Source organism: Dendrobium catenatum, unplaced genomic scaffold (genome assembly GCF_001605985.2).
Source record: "Dendrobium catenatum unplaced genomic scaffold, ASM160598v2 fragScaff_scaffold_1226, whole genome shotgun sequence".
Lineage (NCBI taxonomy): Eukaryota > Viridiplantae > Streptophyta > Magnoliopsida > Asparagales > Orchidaceae > Dendrobium > Dendrobium catenatum.
In genome coordinates this window covers 867,138-892,783 of record NW_021319688.1, presented here as the reverse complement: position 1 = coordinate 892,783, position 25,646 = coordinate 867,138, and the positions used below count along the sequence as shown (strand labels likewise).

General features: G+C 35.8%; 1 protein-coding gene across 6 annotated transcripts; it reads left to right on the top strand.

The window, feature by feature from the left end:
• Positions 1 to 2,962: 2,962 nt before the first annotated feature.
• LOC110094631 (peptidyl-tRNA hydrolase 2, mitochondrial) lies at positions 2,963 to 25,433 on the top strand. 6 transcript variants are annotated; one of them, XM_028699281.1, is made up of 8 exons: positions 2,963 to 3,400; positions 3,601 to 3,659; positions 9,107 to 9,166; positions 9,307 to 9,376; positions 12,196 to 12,265; positions 12,526 to 12,552; positions 24,930 to 25,012; positions 25,121 to 25,433. In XM_028699281.1, the coding sequence occupies exons 1-7, from the start codon at positions 3,080 to 3,082 to the stop codon at positions 24,977 to 24,979; spliced, it is 657 nt and encodes a 218-aa protein (XP_028555114.1). In that variant the 5' UTR covers positions 2,963 to 3,079; the 3' UTR covers positions 24,980 to 25,012; positions 25,121 to 25,433. The 6 variants fall into 6 exon arrangements, 4 of the variants coding, with proteins under 4 accessions (XP_028555114.1, XP_028555113.1, XP_028555112.1 ...); XM_028699280.1 differs by having other exon boundaries at positions 24,930 to 25,017; XM_028699279.1 differs by having other exon boundaries at positions 24,930 to 25,370.
• The last annotated feature ends 213 nt before the right edge of the window (positions 25,434 to 25,646 follow it).

The window sequence follows — 25,646 nt, the reverse complement described above, 5'->3', positions numbered from 1 at the left end:
ATTCAAGTATGACTTGCTTATAGTCGAATTTAATGTCTCGACTAGGCGAATCCAATGAGCCCTGGATTTCTTAATTCTGATAAGGTACTTAAATATCAAGTAAATGATCTATGATTGGGGGAATCAATATGAGCCGTCCGATGGAGCGCTCCGAATTCACTCTTGATCTCCCTTATATTTATGGGGGTATGACACTCACAAAAATTATAAATAAAGTCATGCTCGCTTCATGAAGGGAATCTTAAGCTCGAGATTGTTGAAAGTTCTGAGGCTTTAAGGTTCCTAAAGTTCTACCCAAGCACCACAGCAGGTGAAGCTTTGCTTAGCCGTCAGACTTCCCACCAGACAGTCGTAAGACCATCGTCCGTCCAAAGATCTCCACCGAACTTCCGCCCGACCATTATTGGACCACTGCCCTTTTGCCGACCGCTGTTGGACCACCGCCACTCCTTCAAACTCCACCAGACTTATGCCTATCCAACGTCAAAGCAATGCCAGGTCGCCGACCGCCGTTGGACCACCTGCCAACTACTGACCGACACCTCCACCAAGTCGCTGGTAGCTGCTGGGCCACAAACCTTCATTGGACCTTCACCCTATTACCGGACCACCAACCGCCACCGAATTTTCATTGGACCATCGACTATCGCCCGACCATCGTCGGATCTCCGCCCGACCATTGACCGTCACCAGACCTCTGCTAGGCTACCAATCTCTGTTGGACCGTCTCCCAGCCGTTGCCACTAGATTTCCGATCTCTATCCTCTAACCACGGCACAAACTCCCAGGTAACCATACAAAGTTTAACCAATTACCTAAATTATTGTAATTTTACCGTCTCCAAGCTAAGAGATGAGCACCTACGCAACTATATTGGAATATTTTCACTTGGGCAAGGCAAGGCCTCGTGGTTTTTTGCTCTTTAGATTTTCCACATAAAATTTTTTGGATGTTTCTTTGCTCTCTCAATTTATCTATGCATTATCAAGACGAAAACTTCTCTCACTTTACCGCCGCGAATATACTAGCCTACAACTTCAAATTAAAAGTACGTCAAAATAAATTGCACCTTATAAATGTATTTAGATTTATTAAAACTCTATTCATAGGTTTGCGAAATTGAGAACATGCAACCTCTTAATGTGAAGCACTGAAGCTGTTTAGAGACAGAGAGAGAGAGAAGCTGTTTAGAGAGAGAGAGAGAGAGAGTGGCTATTTTAGTATTTTCACACACATAAGGGATGTGTATGTGTTATAAAACCATGATTCACTCTTGTATAGCATCTACCATCTTATACAATATTCAAATTCAAGATCATACTAATGATCTTTACTTCACTGTAAGTACATATAAATAAAATTTCATTCATTTTTATAATAAATTTATATTTCTTAAATCATATGGAAAACAAAAGAAAATATAGCATAAATCTAATATTTTAGTTTTATTTACTCTCTAACTGTTATCAACATCTTATGAATATTTAATGCAAAAGCCATTACAAATATTTTACAAAGTTAAAATTATATGTCTCTTCTAATGCAATCAAAAGCATTCAAAATATTTGATGCACTTAATTGATGGTCAATCATCTTAGGTTTCTTTAAATCATATGTGAAAATAGTATTAATAGCAAAAGAGAATCAACTGCTATGTATAAAAGGCATTTATATCCATGATATATTATATGAGTATCGAAATGAGTGTCTTAATGAAATGAAAAGAAAGAGTTCAACATTACTTAAATAGAATATCATTAAAATAATAGGATGCCTAAAATTATTTTATGATAAAAAGATATTACGAACTATTTGATAGAGCAATTTAATTTCTAGTTGAAATGATCATAATGCCATTCCACAAAAAATCAATTGATAAAATACACTTCCGCTCATTTTAGGAAGCTAGATGGAACCCCAAAAAGGATTCCAAAGAAGATATTATAAAACTTTGGGGGCTAATTCCCTTCATCATCAATACTATTGATAGCCTCTACTACTACTAAGTTTGAGGTCCGCAAGCACATCTAAAGTGGATTTCTGCCATCTCCACCATGTATGAAGCCTGTCGTTGTAAAAATATGCTAAAGCCAAACTTCATCATGGAGGCTAACATCCGTCTTCGCCACATGAACCAAGACTTGTCCTTCATCAATAACACCAACGTCTATTGTCACTAATAAGATTGATATCTCCCATAGACGCCAACACCAATGACCATTGTACCCTATGATGCCAATGCTCATCGTCACCAACAACACCAACAATTCTCATCACTGCAAGTTTGGCATTTGTTGTTGCTAGAAAGGTCGACGTCATGACCATCATTATGATCAATGTTGGTCATCATCAATAACGTCAACACTTATCTCTGCCAACAAGATTTGTGTGTATTCAACACTAAAGTCGATGCACTCTCACCAAATAACGCTAACATCATCTGCTATCATCAATGACATCGACGCCCATCATCACTAATAGCACCGATGCTCCACCCATCACAGACAAAACCAACTCAACACCACTTAGCTAATGGGTGCCACCACCACCAATGTAGAAGTCAATTATGTCCATTGAGGCTGATATTTATCCTACTAATTAAGAATCTCCTCTAATATTTATCACACTGATCACGAATCTCCTCTCGTATATAAAGAAAGATTAAACATATCATTGAGCTTATCTTGATGGTAATGCCAACATCTCAGTAAGTATTTCATGATTCATGTCTATTATATTATATGAATTCCTTATCTAATTATAAGAAATACTATCATTTCTAATAATATAAGGCACGTTAAAAAAATTATTTAAAATGAGTTAGACTCTATATATTTTTTATTTCATTTTCATTTAATTAAGAGATTTGTTTTTAAAATTTGAGTATATGATCTGAGTGAGTTAATCTTAATCGGCTCAACAGTCATAAATAAATAAATAAAAAAAAATTCGAGCTTGAGGAAGCCATTTGGCTCTCGGCCAATCGCAAAATATTCCAGAAAGCGAGGCCACGATCCCTCGGAGCAGTAGTCGATAAGTTCTATCCGGGCTCTGCGTCGGTGGTGGCGACTCGCCGGCCATGGGGGGTTCTGTCTCTCTGCTGACCGCAGGCACCGCTTCCTTTGTCGGCGCCGTGTGCTTCGCAGCTGGCTACGTTCTTTCCGCCCGCTCCTTCCGCACCCTCAATCACGCCGATGATGATGACGATAAGGAAAATCAGAAGAATAGTAGTATTAAAGGGGCTCGGTGGCTTCTCTACTTGGTCCAAGATGTGGTCCGGGGAAAGGCTAGTGATAAGAACAAAGACGCCATGACGGTAGTGGATCGGAAAAGAAAGAATACCAAGCCCACTCTTTTTGAGATCGAAAGCCTCGCGGAAATTCTCGAAGACTTCAAAATGGTAGAATCCATATGCAATTTTCAGTTTCATTATTTGGTTTGGTCCCTTTTCCTTCTGCCAGTTTCACTTATCAGTTGATATTTTCACCACCTCTTCCCTTGATATGTCGACTTAGTTGCATATCTTAAGCTAAGCAGATATTTTAGTTAGATTTGGTTTATCATCAGGTCCTGACTGAAAAGGATAAGAACTCGTTTCAGGTACTCGTTGTCAGAAATGACTTGAAGATGGGAAAAGGGAAGATTGCTGCTCAGTGCAGGTAGATTTAAATCTAAACGCTCTCAATGCAAACTATGCTTTGAATTGGTTTTCTATAGGAGCAAATTTGGGAAATGCTTAATGTATTATATGCTGGGCAATTTGCGTTTGCTTGATTGGTAATAGGGGATTGGGCTTTTTATGTATTCTTAGACGGGCAAAGTGTATGTTTCATGCAACAAAACAAATATGGTGGACTAACTTGGAATACGAGCCTAAAGTTATAATCCAGTAATAACATGAGCTTCTGTTCCCGAGCACCCATAAGCTTCAATGCTTGATTGTATGTTTTGGTGTTTTGCAATGCAAACAATGATCTGCTGGTAACAATATTTTCAAGCTAAACTATTTCAATTACTTTCTCCAATAAAAAATGCTGTCCATTTTATAAAATAGAGTATTCTTGGAAGGGGTATTTACTAAAGTAATATTGCATAAAATGACCACCTATCCAGGTTAATTAAGGAATATTTTTTACTTTCTGAAGGAGCTAAAGAAAGTTCCTAGCTGGTAAATGACGGTTCTGAGGTTGGATTTGAGCAGAGAGGCTCAAAGATCAGAATATTGCCAGCTGAGGAAGTGGGAAGAAAATGATACAAGACCCTACCAGATGTTGAATAAAGGTTTTTGGATGGAAAGCAAATAACACATTTCATGGTTTATGTTTCCTTTGATGTTATTATTATTTTAGCTTGATATTCATTGTATCATGAACCATTTCAAGATAATTCTTTGAGGAAATAACAATAACGATATAATTAGAAGGATATGGATACTAGATTGATACCTATTAATCTTGATGCTCTTATTGGAATCAACTAATTTCATAAACATTCTTAATTAGTATATACATGACTTTATTTACTAATTGGCATTCATATTTATTGTAATTGATCTTTCAGTTGTGGTATTATGAATGCATCTCTGTACAAAGAAATGTTGATGGTTGTGCTCTTCTTAATATGTAGATGGATCTCATGGATCTCACCTAGTGATAACTATTTGGTTAGAATTCTTGATCTTTCTATTCATGATTAAGGCTTGATTCCTCAATTATGATTCAAATTTCCTTAGGAGGTTTTCTATTCAATCATCTACGCAATTTGAGTCACCATTATTTACAAAAATTTTTTTTTGGAACATTACTAAACCATGGTAGCAATTATGTGATTGAGTTCTAGGAGTATGCTTATAGATATCAATAACTCAACTAAATGATTAAGGAGTCAATGTGACTGATTTTGTTTATAATTGTGAAAAAACTCATGACACAAAATAATTTGATTAGTTTTTAAGTTTGTTTATGATATTGGGAGAGATGGATGAGCAAAATGCAACAGAGCTTTAAAAGACCAGTTAAAAGGGGAAAGGAGGATGCTCGAAGTGCCCATTTCCATGGAATACTGCTTTGATGCTTTCTAGGAGGTGGCTAAGGTTTGAGCAGCGTTGCTTGAGGTGCCGCTTTCCATGAAATCATGTTTTGATGCTTTTTGGGAGGATGTGATTGAAGTGGCTTTATGGGCAGCCTTTTATTCTTGGCACTGAACATCAATATGCCCATGGGCAATGGCTATGAGCCATGCAAACCACCCTACTAAGGGCCAATTGTGTGCCTATTTCACCCATTCAAGGCACCAGTTTGGGCCACCTGACCTTTCCTTCCCCACCTATGGATAGGTTTGGATTCAGATAATTAATACAAGAAAAAATATACTATATTAACTGGCCTCCTATGGGACTTTCTCACTCTATTTTGACACATAATTTCATGTCATGTTTAAAGCATGGCATTTGCATTAAACATTATGCATAAGGAGAAATCTGAAAACCTTTGAGGATTCGTGCTTCACTTTTAAGGGTTGGGCCGAGGAACAAGTAACTTGGGAGCCAACCAAATATCAGGACAGAGTTGTTTGATATTTTTTTGGAGCTACAATGACCAGCCTCTCATTTCAAGGCTTGTTGTTCTTGATATTATTTAATCTATTCTTTATTGTGTTTCTATCTGGGGACATTCTTAGCTAGGAATATTCCTTTAATTCTTTCAACACAATTTTCATGATTCTTGTGAGCATTTTGTTATGCAGTTATTGATTAGTTTTCCTTCTTATTTTCTGGAGTACAACTTTAGAAGTTGATGCATTTTAATTCTTGAAACATTCCATTTTTTCATATACTAGACTCAAACTCTAGTAGGGAAAGTTTTTGGTTATGATATTTTAGTAAAATTTTGATCAGGATTGGCCTCCAAGCCAGTATATTTTCTTTGAGAGGATTGAAATATAAATTCCCCATGCATTGCACTCATCTCAAAGCAAACCTAATGGCTTTGAGATATATCTTGACCAAAAAATTGGTTAGGATATTTTGAGTCAATTTTTTTCCAAGCAAGTAGCCTCTAGGGTTAAGAGCTCTTGAAATTTAACGTTTAGCTAATCTTTGCATAAAGATCTGGTTTCAAGTTTCAACTCGACCAAACTTGAGTTTTGTGCTGTCTTATTCAACCTAATGCTGAATGGTTGACGTGTTACTTGTAACTTGAGAACCTGCCTTGATTCACATTTTCTGAATTAGAACTTGATTGCGAGTTATATATTTATTATTTACTATGTTGGCTCAGATTTGAATCTTTGATTTTATCCATCTTTCTCACTGCCAATGCTTCTGTTCCTCTTAGAAATACAATCATTTATTTCTATCGCTGTCAATACTTCTGTTACCCTCCCTTGTCATTAATTCTTGAAATTCCTTTCTTTTTTGTTTAAATTGCTTTATTACTTGGATTTCATTTGGTAATGCTAATTCTGTGCTATTATTGTGTTGTGTTATGTTGTTTGGTGCTAAATAAAGTCATTGCTAGTCACTCTGATGAACAAGAAATTTAGTTTATGGGTGTGTTAGTTATGCTGGTAAAATCATGTAAAAAAAAAATGCTGGTAAAATCATGTAAAAAAAAATGCTGGTAAAATCATGGAAGATGTGCAGAGGTAGTAGAGTACTAATAGTTCTTAGTGATGAACTAATCTCATAGAGATGGACAAGCTGCCTTGCAATCAATGTCCATGGTCGTAAAGCCATGGAGGGGGACATGAAGTATAACTTTCAGTCCATATTTACTGCAGAAATTAAAATTTTGACATCAGGTTTTAAAAAGTAAACTTGTTGAAAAATTGTCCAACTAAGCCTTAGTGATGAATAAAAGTTTTAATTGAAGCTTTTCATATGCATATGAAAAATATCTGTTTGAACTTTTGTCGTTCTAGGAGGGATACTACTGTCTACCCAATTATATTTTTATCTTATAAAGTTCAAATATAAGATTAAACCATCCATTATCTTCAACATTATTAAAACTAGTGGCATGCATGATTTCAGAGATTTTTATGATTCTTTGATCATTTGTCATACTAATCAAAAATTTCATAATGGATGGTTTCAATAGCATAAGATGCAGTTTAAAAATGCAAAGATATTGAAATTGCTTGGAATCCTTAATGATATCTTGCATGTATGGAAGGTTTTGATTTGTGAAATTTGGTAAAACTAGACTTTAAAATGGCTTTTATAGGTCTTTGAATCATCCTTAGATTGTTCACATAAAAGATAAGTGTTTAAATCATCATGAAAGTTGATGAAACTTGATCCATATATAATTTTTTTGCTGTAAATCATAATCAATTTTGTGATGTTGAGTTTGAATGTTATACAAAGCAACATGTGCCAAAATAAAATTAGGAGGAGAATAGTCATTCTTCTCCTAGGTGGAGCAATATCCTTCTTTCTTTGAATCACCATTCACTACTCAATTAGATTTTGATATTTACCTTCAATTGTAAGATAAAAACTACCCATTATGGCCCGTATGATTTGAAGAAGTTTTAAGAATATTTGATTATCATTTTGATGCATCAAAGTTTTCACTTTAAGGGTTTGTTTGGTAACTGCATCTGTTTGTAGGGTTGTTATGGGAAAAATATTTTTTTAGTATTGTTGGAGTATTAAAAATATATTTAAAAAAAATAAAAAATAACTTTTTTTATAGCTACCACACTCTAACATATCAAGTTGTAAAAATAGTTTCTCATCATATAAATTTTTGAAAAGCAACATTAAAACAGTAACCAAATAGATGTGTGATATTAATTTGAAAATCAATGCTATAGAAAAGCTGCCCCAAGTAGACCTTGCATGACTTTGAGTGCATAATAAGATTGTCGTGGTTGCAAAGTGTATAGACCTTCTAATGGGTTGTAATTAAATGCATTACTTAATGATACCTTCCATGTGTTAGATGATTTTGATTGGTGAAATTCATGGTTAAAATTTGACTTTTAAAATGATTTCTCTTTGTCATCCAATCATCGTTATACTTTTCACTTGTTTGATAAATGATTAATCATCATAAAAGTTGATGACTCTAGATACACATGCAATTCTTCTACGGCATATCACAATCAACAATGCAATCTTAATGGACTCTTCTCTTCCTAGGAGGAGAATGACTATTCTTTCCTAAATTTATTTTAATTTACCTATTTTTATATCATCTTTATATTCAAAATCTCACACAGATGATTGTTATTTAAAGTATAAGAATTACATGTGGATGGAGTTTCATCATTTTATGTTGATTTAACTATTCATCAGGCATATGAAAATTACAAGTATGATTGGGCTTTATATTTATTTGTCCTTTGATCGTCTAATTTTACCAATGTATTTTATCAATCAAATTGTCTAGTACATGAAAGATGCTTATTAATAATCTATTTGATTCCAAGCCATTTGGAAGTCTCTACAATTATATGTCACAATTATCTTCTTATGCAATTGGAGCATTCATTAAAAAAAAAGGATCTATTTGATTGATAATTAAATGATCATAAAAGTTATTCAAATTGTATACCAGTTGTTTAGCCATAATAGCCATTAATAATTTATACTTGAGAGTGAAAGATTTGGATTATAGTCTATCTCTTTCTCTCTCCCTCTTTCTATTATGTAAGGATTCACAATTTCAAGTGTAAAGTGGGCTTCCTTAGGATTCATGGTTTGGAGAATGAAGTGGGATTCATGAAGTATACACTTTTCCATGAATTGGTACGAATAAAAAATTTGCCTTAAGAATGATAGCGGTAATTGTTCAGCATAGAAATATTTAGCTTTTTAGTTGAAATCATGCATACCATGGAGAGGTTTTTGAATTTATTGTTTTTTTTTTTTAAATTTTCTTAGGCTGTTTTACATATGGAATTAAATTTCAGTGATGAAATATGAACAGATGTTGTTTCATTTGTTATGGTCACTCAGTTGTTACGTGAACATCGTTATTGCCTTTCTTTCTTAATTACGTGCATAACCAGACTGTCAACATTATTAAATATGCTGTTTAGTGCTGAACTTGTTTTCTCACTAATGCTAGTTTTTGCTGTGCCGTTATTTTGCAAGCCATGCAACTTTGGGCTTGTATAAAAAACTCCATAGCAGAGCGCCCAGAGCGTTAAGCAGGTATAACGTTAATCTGCATCGTTGTTCTTTGTTTAATTATCTAATTCTCTCTGTTGGAACTTTCTTTCTGAGATTTGGAACGTTTAAATATTGCTGTTTTTGTGGCTCTTTGGTTTTATTCTTTGTAGTTTTATTTGCAGGTGGGAAATGTGTGGACAGGTTAAGGTAGTTTTGAGAACTGAAAGTGAGGAAGATATGCTTGTTTTACAGGTATGGTGATTTTTATAACATTTGAATTGGCATGCTATTCTTCTTATGCACATATGGTGTCCTATTTATATCTGTTGGTACCTATATAAAGTGAACTATATTCAATTGCGTTTAACTATGATATCTCATATACTTGGCCGGTGTAAAGTTATAATATCATGCAACTATTTAAGTAATTTTATTTGACATCATTATGAAAAGAATTATGTAATATCAGTTGATATAGACGATGCTTGCAAATAATTATGCAAAATCAGTTGATATAGATGATTGACATTAATGCTCCGGAATTGTTGGAGACCAACAATCTTGTCAGAAAATTCCTATTTTGGAAGAACATCATATTAATTCCATATTCATGGATGCTATTAGACTCGGATATAGGCATGGCAACTTTTTAATATATAATAATAATAATAATAATAATTTCATCAATATGCTGCTTTGTTAGTATATGTTACCCTAGTAAAACATTTGTTTAAGTCTAATTAACACAATCCCACACCCTCTACCACCCTCCCTTTCTTCCAAATTAAAAACATGCTCATATATATTACTGGCTACTAGAAGCATTTGAAGATCTGACAACAACAACAAACTTTTATTCCACTATGTGGAGTCAGCTAGATGAATCTTTTTTCTCCATTGTGTCAATTAAGAGTCAAATTCTCATTTAAATATAATAAAGAAAGGTCATTTTTAATAATTTTTAGCCAAGGTTTTTTAGGTCTACCCCTGCTATTCTTAACATTAGCCAAATCAAATACATTTATTCTCCTAACCGGGTCATCGGAAGACTGGCATTATATGTGACCAAACCATCTAAGACGACTCTCTATTCTTATTTTCCATTGGAGTTACTTCAACCTTTTCATGTATATACTCGTTTTGCATTCTGTTTTTAAGAGTGAAGCCACTCATCTATCAGCATCCTCATCTCTGCAACTCCAAACTTAATTTTATGCTTCTCTCTTAATGGCCAACATTCTGTGCCATAAAGCATTGCATGTCTCACCACTATCTTATAGAATTTTCCCCTAAGTTTGAAGGGTATTTTTCTATCACACAATATGCCTGATGCATTCCTCCACTTCAACCATCCAACTTGAATTCTACTAATAATATCCTCATCTATTTCAACATCACTTTGAATAATAGACTTGAGATATCTAAAATATATACTTTAATTAATGACTTGATCGCCGAAATTCATAGCCTCCATTAGATCTATTACTACTAAAATTACGCTCCATATATTTGGTTTTAGATCTACTCAAAAGAAAACCTTTAGACTCTAAGGTTGACCTTCATAGCTTAAGTTTACCTTGAACTCCCTCTCTAGTTTTATCAACAAGAAGAATGTCATTAGCAAAACGCATACACCATGGTACTTCCTCTTGCAAATGTCTAGTAGAAACATCCATGACTAGAGCAAAACTATATGGGATTAAAGCTAATCTTTGATGTAATCCAAATGAAATAGGAAAAAACTTTGTTATCCACCTTGTGTTTGAACACAAGTAACAACTATGACATATCTTAATGACTTAAATATAAGCATTATTAACTTCTTTCTTTTCTAGAACTCTCCTGAGCACTTCTCTTGAAACTTTTATCACATACTTTTTCTAAATCAATAAATATCATATATGGATCCTCCTATGCTGAAGATCCGACATTGGTAAAAAAATATTTGGGCCTTGCAAGTTAAATGATTATAGAGACCGGTGAATGAGTTGATGCATGATGGGTGATTCTCGAGGAGATGGTGAAGGAAGGGAAGTATGAGGATTAGAGAAGAAATTACATTGTCGTGCCCATGAAAGAAGGTAGAGGGAGTGGTAACTCAGCTTTTTCTCCTGCTTGGAGGAAAACTGGCAAGGATGAGAGCGATATTTTTCCTTGGTCTGTAGTTTAGTGAAGCATGAACTTTACAAGAAATGAGGAGTGACAATTTTTCTCAGACTGGTTCATGGGAACGCCACCTATAACATGAGCTTTGCCAAAAGGCAAAAGGTGATGGGATGTGGCGTATCCGAGATATTTTACTTGGTGCAGGCAAGAAAGGTGATTGTTAGGGTTTTGTGATCACTTTCCTATATGATAGTTTTGATGTAGTTAAAAGCATTTGGTGGTATGGGAGTAATTAACAAATATTTTTGTGTCGATTATGTTAATATAATAGAATTTGGCATCATTTATGTAAATCTCCCTAGATTAGTAATTTAATTTTGAAAAGTACTAGAAATAATTTATTTTTAATATATAAAGTAATCAATGTGTGAGCATCAGATTATCCTTCTAAATATATTAAAAATAATTTCAAATAGAAGTCTGATTTCATCAATAAAATGAAAAGAAATCTGCCAATTAGTAGTAAAGTAAATGATACTTACATTTGTTATCATAGAAAGCCATGATCAAACTCTCCTCCCATCCCAACAAAAAAAAAAGGCCCAAAAATGCTGAAGAAATGCAATTATGTCTCCTCCATGTTGGACACCAATATCAGAAAAATTTTTATTTGAAATATATTACTCGCATTTTCTGTGTTTATATGCGCAGGTGCCATGTCCTGATCATATTTGTGAGAGGCACTTGCCAAACATTGCATGCCCTTATAATCTGATGTATCCAGACATCCTAGTGTAGCTGTTTACCTTTATGTCAATTTTTCCCAAATACGGAAGTGATTCCTCTTTCTGAATACGGATCACCCAAACATTTTCAATGACCAATTGATTAATGTCAAAAAAATTAAAGTGCTAGTGTTTTACTTTAGAAATTTTTGCTTATATGACTTTTTTAAAACATATCAGGAAAGAGCAAAGTCCTTGAAGCTACCAACCCATATAACAGTTGATGCCGGAAGGACGCAAATTGCACCGAGTAAGTTGCTAGAAGTTTCTTTCCTACTGTTCTCTGATCTTCTGTATCCTTGCTTTGCATTTGTTTTGGCAAAGCAATATAACTCCATCCGACCTGCTTGCGCACCCCCACACACTTAACCAACCACGGCGTTGACATCTTGGCGCCACTTTACAAGTTGTAGTTTCTTTTTAGCAAGTACCAGTTGTTATATTTTCATTTCCTCAATGATTTCATATCAGAATAACATATCAGATCTGATTTGATATCATTTCCTACAGATTCAAGGACAGTGATGGCGATTCTTGGTAAGTTATTTGCTATTTTTATCTTTCTGATTTTCATATAATTGAGAAATGTGACCTGTTTTGCATTGAGTTTCACTTGTTATTGGAATGGATTTTCTTGCTCGACTCATTGGGGTAGTTTTGTTTAGTTTATACAACTGTTGAATGAACGTAGAATAACATAGCAACGGATGATACATAACGGGGTTATGATGAACTTGAGTGATATTATGTTAATAATAATGGACTTTCACCATGCTTGTTTGTTTTAAAGTCCATCCCAAAGGAAAGGCCGGTTCGCTGAGCTGGGCTATTTTACCGTCAAGTTTATTCAACTAAATCATTGGTTTAGCCTTCTAGTCAATTGGGTAAAATTCATGGTGGTGGGGTAGTTGGTGCCTGTTTTGCGTTTGTTGGGGAGGGCTTGAGGGAAGGAGAAGCTCAGATATTAAGGTTCGTTCCTATAATGGTGCATTGCTAACAAAGAGAATATGTGGAGAAGAGAGGGTAAATTTATAAGGCAAAGACTGGTGGTTGGGAGGAAGATAGATCAAGATGCAAGAGAATATTAGTATAAAGAATGAAATTGAGGTCTTAACTCTTAAGAACACTGAGGGTGAATGTTTAGTAGACAAGGAAATTACAAAGTTAGATTTTGGAATAAGCGATATCAATGATACAAGTGATTTTTATTATATTTATGCTAATTAGAATCTTTTTTTTGCATTTATTGCTCTTTAACTTAAAAATTCGCTACACTAATTAATTAATTTAAAGTTAGGTAGGATAGCATTTATTTTGACGAATTTTTTGTATGTGTTGAGCAAAGGAAGCATTTTAGATCCATCCGAGCAAAACCTGGCAAAATTAACACATTTAGAGGCTTTGAGAGCCTTAGCACTTAGCCTGAGACCCAGTCCTTGCACCCAGTTCCTAAAACTAGATTTTTGTGCCACAAAAATTGAGAGCATGATGCCCAGGCACCCAGACTCAGTGCTTAGGTGCCAATCTCGTTTTTTGTAGGTCATCATAAAGCGCATAGGGGAAATTTTGGTTTGTGAGATAGACATATGAGCTAGGAGTGCAAACTAGTTGAGACGAGCTCAAGTCAGGGATGTTTGAGTCAAGCTCGACTGTCAAATACTGAGCTCGAGCTCGATTCGATAAGGAAAAAAAGTGCTCATCGAGTTGCTCATCCACATCCGCCCGTCACCAGCGTCATCCGTCGCCGGCGTTGCCACTCGCCAACATCCGTCGACAGCGTCAGTCATCGTCATCTTCGCTAGTGTTTGTCGCCAACGTCAGTCGTTGTCGTCCCCAGCATCCAGTCGCCAGTGTCAGTCGCGATTTCATTTTTTCGCCGGCAAGATCCTCGCGTTTCATTTTCACGTGTACATGATTTCTTCTTCCTGCTGGCCAGCATCCATCGTGAGCTACTCGACGAACTTGCGAGCCGAGCGGAGAGCTATTCAAGATCGAGCTCGATAAGTTGTCGAGCTCAAAATCATGTTCGAGCTCAACTTGCTGTGGGCTCCGAAAATTCGGCTCCTGCCTCCCCGCTCTTCATTTTTCTTTGGCGAGGGAGTTTTAACTGAATAAGTTCCGAGATAAATTTTGGAAGGCAGATGGGTTTGGGTTGCACCCCTTGACATAGGTATGTTGAAATCTTGTAATTCAATAGAACAATTGTGCCTTTAAATGAAACTTTTCTACATTGAATCTATCATTAAGAACTAGGAATGTTGTTTGGAGAAGTTAGTAATCCTAGGCTTTTGAGAGAAAGGTAGGTCCCTTTTAGATTTGATCACAACAAGTTATTGGTAACTCTTGATTGTATCACCACTAAACCAGTATAATGAATATCAATGAAATTTAATCCTTAGATCTAGTCAGTCTGATTTAGAACCCCAAGCAGTCTTTATTTTTTGTTTTAGTCCTCATTTATTTTTCTTTCTTCTTTTTTATTTTTATTTTTTTCAAAATGCTTTCTATTGTTCAAATAGTATGAAATCAATCCACTTTTAGTAATTTGTTGACACAGTCTATGAGATGATGATTGATACTCATCATTTTATTACTTGTATGACCACATAATTTGTATGCACGTTTGGATGTACAATAGACAAAATGGGTAAGAGATGGCGATGAATATCTAAAAGTTTAACTATTCTGAAACGTAGTATGTGTTTGTTAGGATGGACACAATGACATTTTGAGTTTTGGTATTATTCAATTTGTCTTATTTTATATTTTCTAGTTTATTTTGAATATGACATGCTTATGATGTTGTTGTTTATAAGAACTAGATATGTTACTCTAGTGTCTTGATTATTTAATTTATTATTGCAAGTAATTACCATTCAGTACTTGTAAGATTCTTAGTATAATACGTATTCCAACACTCCTATTTTTCTTGCGGCTATGGTATCCTTTGTTTACTATTATGGCTAGATCAATTGGTACTGGATGTTTTTTTGCATATGTTGTAATTTCCTTCCTATTTTATCGGCTGCTGATTGCATTGTTTGGGAAGTCCATTCCTTACTGACATTATAGCTCTTCATAGCTTAGATCAACCGAATCTGTCACATAAAACCATACAAATCTGATCCATCTTGCGAGTGCAACAACTGTCTAGTAAGTAGCACTTCAGCATAGTCAATTAAGCAGCTCAACTACCATCCCATAATTAGCCTACAAAATACATACACAAAAGCCACAAAAACTATCTGAACTCTTGTAAGCAGCATAAACATCTTGCAGGAGTAGCAATACAACCCGCAATAGTTCCTCATCAATGATAATGCTGTAGTTTATCAATTTTCTTGGCTTGAATGAATTCATCCCTAGCTAATGAAGCTTTTAATGCCATTAAGGGGTCATTTGGTTGCAAGTATTTTTAGTGCAAATGTGGGTTCCGAAAATTCAGCCCCGGCTTCCACCGCTTTGCTTTTTCTTTCGGGGGAGTTTTAATGCAATGTAAGTTCCGGGGTAAATTTTGGGAAGGCAGATTGATTTGTAGATAAGAAACTACCCAGAGATTTCACCCTCATTTTGCGAGGACTTTATGATTTGAGTTCTAGTTTCCTATAGGCACAAGCCCCTATAGTTAATTACCCCTCCCGATAACGAGAGAGAACTTTCGATTAAGGCTTGTCGTCGATGAATATGTCGTACCTATAGATACACGATATCCAGCATATAGTAGCAGCATGGATTTGGGAGTTTGAAGGTTGATATTTAAAATTAGAAATTTCACTATCTTGCACTTAGAGCGGATGGTGGGGGATTGGATGTGGACCCGATCAAGATCCCATGGTTCCGTCGTTTCGGGCCATCGTAGTCCCTAATCTACTTAGTCAGAGGAGTTAGTCGACCCAACCTAACAGAAGATCCTTGTCGGCAGCCATGGGTTGCTTCTTCCAAGGGGACCTTGTAAACCTGTGGTGAATATTTGTCTAAGGGGACAAATTTGAATCAATCTTAGCTAGAAGAGGGCTTTGTGCCTTATCGATCATATCTTATTGATTCATATCTCAAAGATTTGATGCCACTAAAGAACGTATTAACTCTGGCCGTAACCGCTAACTCGTGGTGTCATTTGATGGCAAAACCACTCGGTACAGAGGGCCCCGGGTCATAACCGTTTATCTTGCAGTGTCATTTGACGGCAAAACCACCGGTCAGAGGACACGTACTACGTCCTTATTGACAGGAGATTGTTTGAGAATGGATCATAGTGATATTTTCGACTAGGCATTAGCTCTATGTGAGCTGAAATAAATTTTAATTTCTCCACCCCTGCAAACTATTGCGGAGGGTGGATGGATTTTACTTTAAGTTATTTGATGCAATGTTTAAAATTGCGTATTCGGGTATTGAGGCGTTTTTCATTCGTGAGGCGAGGCGTAAGTCTCAAGGCGTTTTGAGGCGTAAGCCTCAAAATCAAAAGATTGCGTAAACATAAAATGATAAATTTTTTATATATTAATGAGTGAATAATATAAAACATAAAAAAGAATAAGATATGAAGTGAAATTAAAATATCCCAATAATTAGACAACATGAAATATAGTTCAACTCAAAATTTTATCTTTCCCAAATCACAGTATTCTTTTCATTAACATATAATTCCAACTTCCAAAAATAAATAGCAATGACATATCACATAAGAACTCATAAGCCATCAGCACTGTCATCACTAAGGGGTTCTTCATTTGAATCATCGTTATGATGAACTGCTCTCTCCCCTTCCTCGTCTCCTACAGAGTCCAATGTCGGGCATTTACTTCAAGATTTATGTAAGTTTTAATATATATAGCTTAAGGCGTAAGCCTCATGCCAGTGTGGCGAGGCTGGCCCCAAGGCTGGCCTCAACTAAGTTGAGGCGCAAGCCTCATAAAAAAAACTCAAAGCGTAAGCATCGAGGCGTTTTTTACTGGAATTGCGCAAATGCGAGCCTCAAGGCGAGCCTCATATTGCACAATTTTAAACCATAATTTGATGGATGGATTTCAGTTTAAAATCTCTGGATTTGGGTGATTTTTGGAAATTTTGGATTTAGTGGGTATTTTGGTGGAGCTTTGAATGTTGAAATCACTCATCCGGTTGAGATCTACGTTCAACACGGCCATCATCGGGGTGACTGTGATGTCACTTGAAAACATCTGAATTTTGTGTAAATTTGAGGGCATTTTGAAATATTTGAAAATAACCTCTCCGGTTGAGCTCTGCATTCAACACAGCCATCATCAGGGTGACTTTGAGATCACTTGAAAACATCATAATTTTGTGTAAATTTGAGGGCATTTTGAAATATTTAAAATTAACCCATCCGGTTGAGCTCTGCATTCAACACGGCCATCATCGGAGTGACTTTGAGGTTACTTGAAAACATCTGAATTTTGTGTAAATTTGAGGGCCTTTTGAAATATTTGAAATTAACCCCTTCGGTTCAGCTATGTATTCAACACGACTATCATCGGGGTGAAAGGGTTTATTTCCCTTTGTTAATTGAATCATGTCGACTCTGTTAGTTTGTCGATGGAGGATCGGGCTCGTCATAGGCTTTGTTCCTTTATTGGTGAATTTTCTCATTGTTATAGGTATTGAAAGCTTAATATGAATGTATTAAAATAAATATCTCGGTCAACTTCACAACCCCATATTTATTTAAGGATTTGAGCATTGTCGACTCATATCTATCTTCATATGAGGATCGGGCTCAAACTTAGGCTTATTTATTGACCCGCGCAGCATCCCTAGACGTCACGTATGTATCCATAACATGCTCGTCAGGACCCATGCGGGTGTATTATACATTTACCCATTTTGTGTACCTATGTGTATACAAATTACGGTGCATATGCGAGGGACATTTTTGGAATATTTGTAAATATACTACGGGTCTCCTACTACAATAGCTTGTAGGAGCCTATGTTCATCGTAGTCCTTCTGTATTTGCCTATGGATGGTGTGTTAGATGCACAACTATCTTTCATCAGGAAGCTTGCAAGTCTCAATAATCTTATCCAACTCAATATTCAGAACCTGGTTGAACTGAGATTCATTCACTTCATAATGATTTGATCTGACTCTCTTCCTAGAACTCGTATATGAATTAGTAGGTGACTCTTTGATTATGCCATCATCATCATTTTTTTGTTGTTGGTTTAAATAAATAATCAATTATTTCAACCTTGGATGATTGCGTCCTTACTAATGCCCTATACCTTGAATTTAGTGATTGCTAGCTTGAAAAGAACTCTTTTCAAGATTTACAGTGTAGTAGATCTCTACAAGATGTAACATTCGTAAATAAATAATTGACCTTCAAAATGAATAGAGGTATCTGGGCGCACTTGTCATTTTCAGTGTTTGTGGATGTTAGAATTGTTTTCTTCCCGAGTATAGGAACAAGGAAGAAATTTTGGAACCAGGAAATTTAGTTCGAATTTGCTCAAACATCTTGTCCATTCTTACAGAAGGTGTCTTTCTCAGGGGAGGATTCTGTCTAAGAAATCAGTAGATACCTGCATTCCTTGGTTGAACAGCGTCGGCAGAGGCGGTACCATAGCATTATAAGTGTGCATGATCTATTGTGTCGTAATGCCAAACTTCAAAGATCATTTGTATTTCCAATGACCATAGATATTATAGATGTTTTCTCTCAGATAAAAGGCAATGGAGAAACTTTGGAACACTAGGAAGTTTAGTTCGAATTTGTTCAAACATTCCTTCCATTCTGCCAGGAGGTGCCCTTCTCCGTACATCGAATTGTCTTCATACCCGACGTACTCGCAGCATCTTAATCACCGCTGTTGTAGGTGCTATCTGTATTTGTGTTCACAAGGGTTCATTGTACTTACAATATAGCCATTGTTGTAATCCACAAGTGCGTTGTATCATCTGTCCTTGCTCATAAGGAATGATTATGTTTACTACAATCTCCCGGACGTACTTGTAGAAGAGCCTATTGTACTTGCATCATATCTACCTTTCACCAATCTTAGGTGATCTGATGTATTTGTTTGCAGTAATGAGTCTTCTACTATCAATTGTCAATGTCGCCATGTCAATCTACAGGCTAACTGCTATTTGAATTGAGGCTCTCGTCGATGCAAGTAGGAGACACATATGTATACTTCAGTCGATTGATGTTGCTTACAAGTACATTGTATTTGACTATTGTAGGAGTTTATTGTATCTGCATTGTGTCCACCTTCATCATTCACAGGTGGTCGTTGACTGTACTTGTTTGCAGGGACAGGTCATACACATATTGACGGTGTCATTTAGAAGGCATTGATGTATTCAATGCCTATTATCTTGATGTGACTTGTTGTATGTAGGACAAGTTTCCCTTGTTAATTTCAGGTGCCTCCATTTCAATAACAAGTCTTTGATTGTAGCATATGGATGATACTTGTGTATTTTGTAGTTAACTGATGTTGATTGTAAGTCAGCTACATTTGAAATTTTCCCACCGCAAGTCCCCTGTTCATTCATTGTATTCATTTAAATGCATCATGTTATTATTTTGCATTTGAACTTTAATCTTGATTGTGCATTTTAGAGTTTAAATTTCAATTTCTTGTAGTTTAGTTCAAGTTCAAGTTCTATACATTTCAGTTCAAGTGCAGGCCCGTTGTTGTTCAAATTTGATCTCTTGCTCTTCATACAAGTTCTCTGTATTTTTTCCAAGTTCATTGTACTTGTGTTCAGATACAGGTCCTCTGCATTGTTGTTCAAGTTAGATGTTCTTATTGTTCAAGCTTTGTGCACTTCAGTGAAAATTTCGACAGCATCCCGACATATATTCCGTTACGGGGAAATGTAGGGGAGCTGGGCCTTCCCACCACGCTACTCGAGCGTGTATGGTAGGTATCCTTAGACTCCACGTCTGTATATCTTTTCATCCCACCACGTTAGAAGAGCGTGTATGGGGCCTTCAACAGTACCTGTACGAGAACACCAGTGGCTTTTCCCACCACGCTACAAGAGCGTGTATAGGGTTTACCCATCTCACCGTATGCATCGCACCGGATTCCCTCCTACCATGCTACGAGAGTGCATATAGGTGGTTCTCCGGTCCGTTGCAAACTTCGAATATGGGATTTGGAACATTATACCTTGCATAGCAGTTCTCGGCGGCGTTGATGTCGAGATCGAGGACTGTCCCCACCACGCTACAAGAACGTGTATAGGACTTACCCGCCTCGTCACACCTGTTGCACTGGATTCCCCCCACCGTACTACAAGAGCGCATATAGGAGGTTCACTAGCGCATCAAGCGCATCAAGGGCGGGATTTGGAACTTCATACCTTGCATGAGTTGCCGGCGACTGTGTCGGCTTGTGGATCGAGGCAAGGGAGCAAGCTAGCATCCTTCTTTCTTCTTTTCTTTCTTTATTTTTTTAAATTATAATTAATATCAATTAATTTTAACTAATTATAATTATGTTTAATTAATTATATTTATTTACAATTAATTATAATTATCATCATTAATTAAAATAATTAATTATAATTAATTAATGTTAATTAAATTAAATTAATTATAACTAATTAATAATAATTAATAATGATTAAAAATAATTATAATTAATTAATTTGATTATAATTTATATTAATTATACTTCTTTTCTTTCTTTATTTTTTTAAATTAAATATAACTCTAATTAAAATCCATTAAACCATTAATCCCCTCCCTCTACCTCTTTGGTTTGGCAAATTTACAAGATTAGGCCGAAGAAGCGCGCAAAGGGGAAGGTTACCTCCATAGCAAGCGAGCTTCCGTATTGCTTCCGATCAAAATGCCCTAATTTTCGATCCCACAGGAATGGAAAGTCGTCAAAGGTGCCGAAGAAGCACTTATAATGGACAAAGTTACCTTCACTGCACACGAGCTCCCATTATTGCTTCCAATCTGAATGTCGTAACTCCCTATCCGACAGGAAGGTAAAGTCGTCGAAGGGGCAAGGTCGAACAGCCACGAAGGAGCCAGAGAAGCGCTCAATAGGGAGAAAGTTACCCTCTCAGTTAGCGAGCTCCCTTCTTTGCTTCCGCCCAAAATTTCTTAAATTTCTATTTGACAGGAAGGGAATGTCGTCGAAGGGGCGAAGAAGCAGGCCAAAGGTAGAAAGTTGCCTCCACAGTGAACAAGCTCCCGTTCCTACTTCTGATCGAAGTGTCTTAACTTCCGATCTGACTTGAAGGGAATGTCGTCGAAGTGACAAAGTCGAACAACGACGAAGGATGCCAAGTGGGGAAGAGAAGTGCAAATGAGGTATCGCTTGTATCCTTTATCAACGCGATTTGGATAGAGATCATGCATAGACACGATGTTGGTATGGGGACATCGTGCGAAAGGCGTCGTTGGATGTCCGAATAGGTACAAATTTCATTTTATTTTATTTGCTTAGGTATGCAGGTCAATAGAAAAATAATTCAGATGCAAGGGATTTTAATTTTTGGGTGTTTTGTTCGAAGCAAAATAAATATAGAGTAATATGTTGAGGTATTTGAAAGTTCATTGTAAAGGTATTTGGAATCCCTAGTACATTGAAATTGTGAAGTTTTGCTCACCTCCACCACTGTTTGTCACCGCTCACTACCATGTTGTTGGTTGTCATCGCTGCCACTACCGTTGATCACCATTGGTGCCTGGCGCATTAGGTTGCTTTCATATTTCAAATATTGGTTTTACTTTGCAAGCAACCAAATAAATAAAAAAAAAACTCACAAGTTCCTTCTACAAGAAACCAATCACCTGTGAAATTTTTAAATGCATAATTTTACTTCACATTGTATTTAAAACTCCCTTGAATCTCAAGTTTTTCCACCCAAACAACCCCTGAAAGATATTTAAACTCGAGGGTTTAACTTGAAGGTATCTAAGAACCAAACCAAACTAAGCTCATGTCAACACATATAGACTAACCTAACATTAGGAAGCAAATACACGCTTTCATGAGGTCATAATTACAAACATGTTCCAATTAAAAAAAATTGTAAACTAAAATAAAATAAACCAAGTAATGAAAATAAATAAATAATGCTCAAATTATTTCTTGATTTAGAATGAATTTGTATATTTCCATCATATTTGCTCGGCTTGGATAAATTTAGTTTTGAATTTCCTTCAGTATAATATAATAATTTAGGTTTCGTTTGGAAAAAAAATAAGTTTTGAATTTGACATTTGGTACTCATTAAGCAATTTGTGGCGTGTGATGCATAGTCCTCGATTATTCACAAAGAGGTTTGTCATGTCAATGAATAAGATAACTCTGAAATCCATTATCAAAATCAACACAATTTCATCATCTTGAATAACTACAAGAACAAGTTATATCCATTTAGCTAATAACAAGCTCTTGAAATAACATCAACTCATATACATTAAAAACTGGGCTATTACCATAGTTTCTTGGAATTTTTAGCTTGAAAGCGCTAGTTCCATTGCATAACAAAATTAGTATGTACAGAAATTGTTGATCTACGAGGGATTGCAGACAACCCAATCAGGTTTAGATCTGATAGGAAAGTATAATTGATTGTTGAACCAAGTAGTAGTAAGACCAACACTAGGAAAGCTCAAGTAATCTTGATTTGAAAATGCAATCATTGAAATCAATGATTTTGAAGGTAGAGGTATCCTACCACCAACCTTATTTTTATAGGAGTGAATAATATTGAAATTCCCCATTAAAACCCATTATGACCAACTCCGGTAGAGAAATTCTTAATGGTCTTCCATAGTTTGTTCCTTTCAAGACCCCCATTTTTTTGGATAAATCACAATCCGAAAAGAGAGTGGGAGAAGAAGACTTTTTCACTTTAGCTAGTGAAGTCCCTCAAAGTCTACCAGAGAGATTGTTTGTACTTTTCTCATGATTTAACAACTTAAGATTATGGAAGAATTTTTGGCCTCAAAGAGAGTATATTTATTTTGGTCTCCAAAAGGTATAAAATGTTACTTTTGTGAGCGACTATATGGTGAAGACAATCCAAAATGCTTTCTTCCCTCGAGAGCTTTCTTACATTTTAAGATGCAATGCATGGACTTGACCCAAAGTAGATTAGTTAAGGTTTTGTTCGTTTTTTTTTAGGATTTTGTTTGGAGTTGCTGGTCTTGGGAGCGGATTTCTCTCGTTGTCCTTTGAGAGAATCTAATGGGAGTTTGAAGAGAAGTATTGAAAGTTGGGGTGTTGATATTGGACTTGACATATATACCCGACTTGAACCTAGTTCAAAAAAATTTGGGTTTAGGCCAACTCGTGTAATATTCAGGTCGGATTTGGGTCAACATAAGTAGCTTTAAAAATTGAGTCGAGTTTGGGTCAACCCAAAAAATAATGACCTAGCTATTTAATTCATTTTTTTAATCCAAAACATATAAAACTATAATTTTTTGTTATTTTTTTAGCTGTCGTATCTAAATCGAATTATTATGTTTATTTTGAGATCAGGTTGACACTAACCCATCACAAATTAAATGTTTTTTTGTGTTGTGTCGGGTCAGGTTTGATAAAGTTGAGCTTAAGTTTAAATTTTTTACTTGTTTAATAGACTAATCTTGTTCAAGTTGACTATAATTATGTCAAGTCTTTCGGGTTGGAGCCGAACCTAACCTCTGAACACAAGTTGCTCCGCAGGCACTGAGAAGAGATCAGTTAGATCCACGATTTTTAAGAGGAACGCTTTTTGGAGGTTAGGATAGAAACTACAAGCAAGAGGAGGAGAGACGAGAGTTATTATGCCCTCAAACCAGCGAAAAATTATTAGGTCAGGTGACCTGATGTAGCTCTACGTCCGGTAGCTAATAATATGTCGCCACGTGCTCTTACTCTTTACCGTGCGGCCCGATGACCCTTCTCGCACCGGAGTCCGGGATTACTATGTTCGCGTATTGCTCGGTATTTGCTAGGTATTACTCGGTACTGCTAGGCATTGCTTGGTAATAACGAGAAATACCGCTCTGTGAAGACCAATACCGAGCAATACCTAAAGAACTCGGTATTGCTCGGTATTGTTCGGTATTGGTCTTCACATAATGGTATTTTTGGTTTTTGTCGAGCAAAATCGACCAATACCAATACCGAGCAATACGCAAACTCCCAGGTCCGTTCCGGGTCGGGTTGTCGGGCCGTGCGGTAAATAGTGAGAACACGTGGTGCCTGTTTACTGCTCACCGAATGTAGAGCTACGTCAGGTTACCAGACCAAATAAAATTTCCAAACCAGCATAGCAGGCAAGGGGGGAAATTGTCAAAATCAAATTTGAAGAGAGTTTCTTATATGGTGCGAAGAAAGCACTAACATCAGGAGAGATACAAGATGAAAGGGACATACCAAACCCAAGCTCCCATGCCCTTTGCTTACATGGTCTCTTGGAATGGTGCATAACTATGAGGTTTTTAATATTCACGTGCATGGAGAAAGAAGATAGACAAGTATTAAACAAATAGGTTTGTGAAAATGTAGACTATTGCAATGTAGTAGTTCGTCACTCTAAAAAAAAGAGCCCACACATAAAACCTCATTTTTATGTTTTTCTTGTGTCTTAAACTTTCCTGAACGGATTACATATTCATATAAATTTTTTGTGTATTTAAATCGTTGAATTTTCTGAGATTAATGCAATTCACAAGCAATCAGTTACAATTTATATTACTCATCTCAAATAAATTTAATGATCATCATAGTGATTAAATTTTGATCATGAAAACTTGACAAAAAATTTTGCCCAAAAAAATTGTATATATATATTGATACGACCAACAACTCTAGAAAATCAAATCTATCGAGTGAATATTTATTTGGAGAGCATTACATTATAATTTCACCAGTTACTATGTTGCACTTCAAATTTCTTAGCGCCTTGTGGATTAACAGGACCTGCTGATGTTGTTGATGATGTAACTGGCGGATTAAAGCTTTTGTAGCATGGCATTCAAGGGGAAAAACTGCTCAAGCTGGTAACGTAAGCAGAGGGGTTCAATCTGATCTGAAGTTGGATTAAGTAAACCAACATTTTTGAGGCTTCTAATGTGTCATATTCTTGATTTTGCAAAAAAAAAAAAAAGACCTTCATTCAAAAGAATTTCAGGTTTGCCTTGCATATCTAAAACTCCTGTCTCGTCGCTAGCAGGATCAGGAGGCTGAGGTGACTAGCGGTATGTTATCAGCTTTTTTTTTTTTCATATTTCTTTTTCAATATGAACACGTTAAAGTTTTTTTCTCCTGTTACAAATATTTTAACATGCAACAATTATAAAATTACAATATGGGGTCTACTTCTATTTTCTGCATAGTTGTTGACCAAGGCTTATTTGAGGTGCTTTGTGGATTAAAAGTAGTTTTCTATTTGTTTATTGTTAAGATTTTTGCTTGCTTTGCCATTTATCTTATTAGATAGTTTTCTTTTGTAAATTTATTAATTGCCTTTGTATTTATGAATCAATTTATACAATATGTATTAGATATATTAGATATGGTTGATTTTCTTATTCATTTTACTAGTTGACCAGTTGATTTGATTATGGGCACCAATTTCTTGAAGGATTCCATTTATTATATATTTTTTTGGCTTGGGAAGCTAGGACTTTGTAT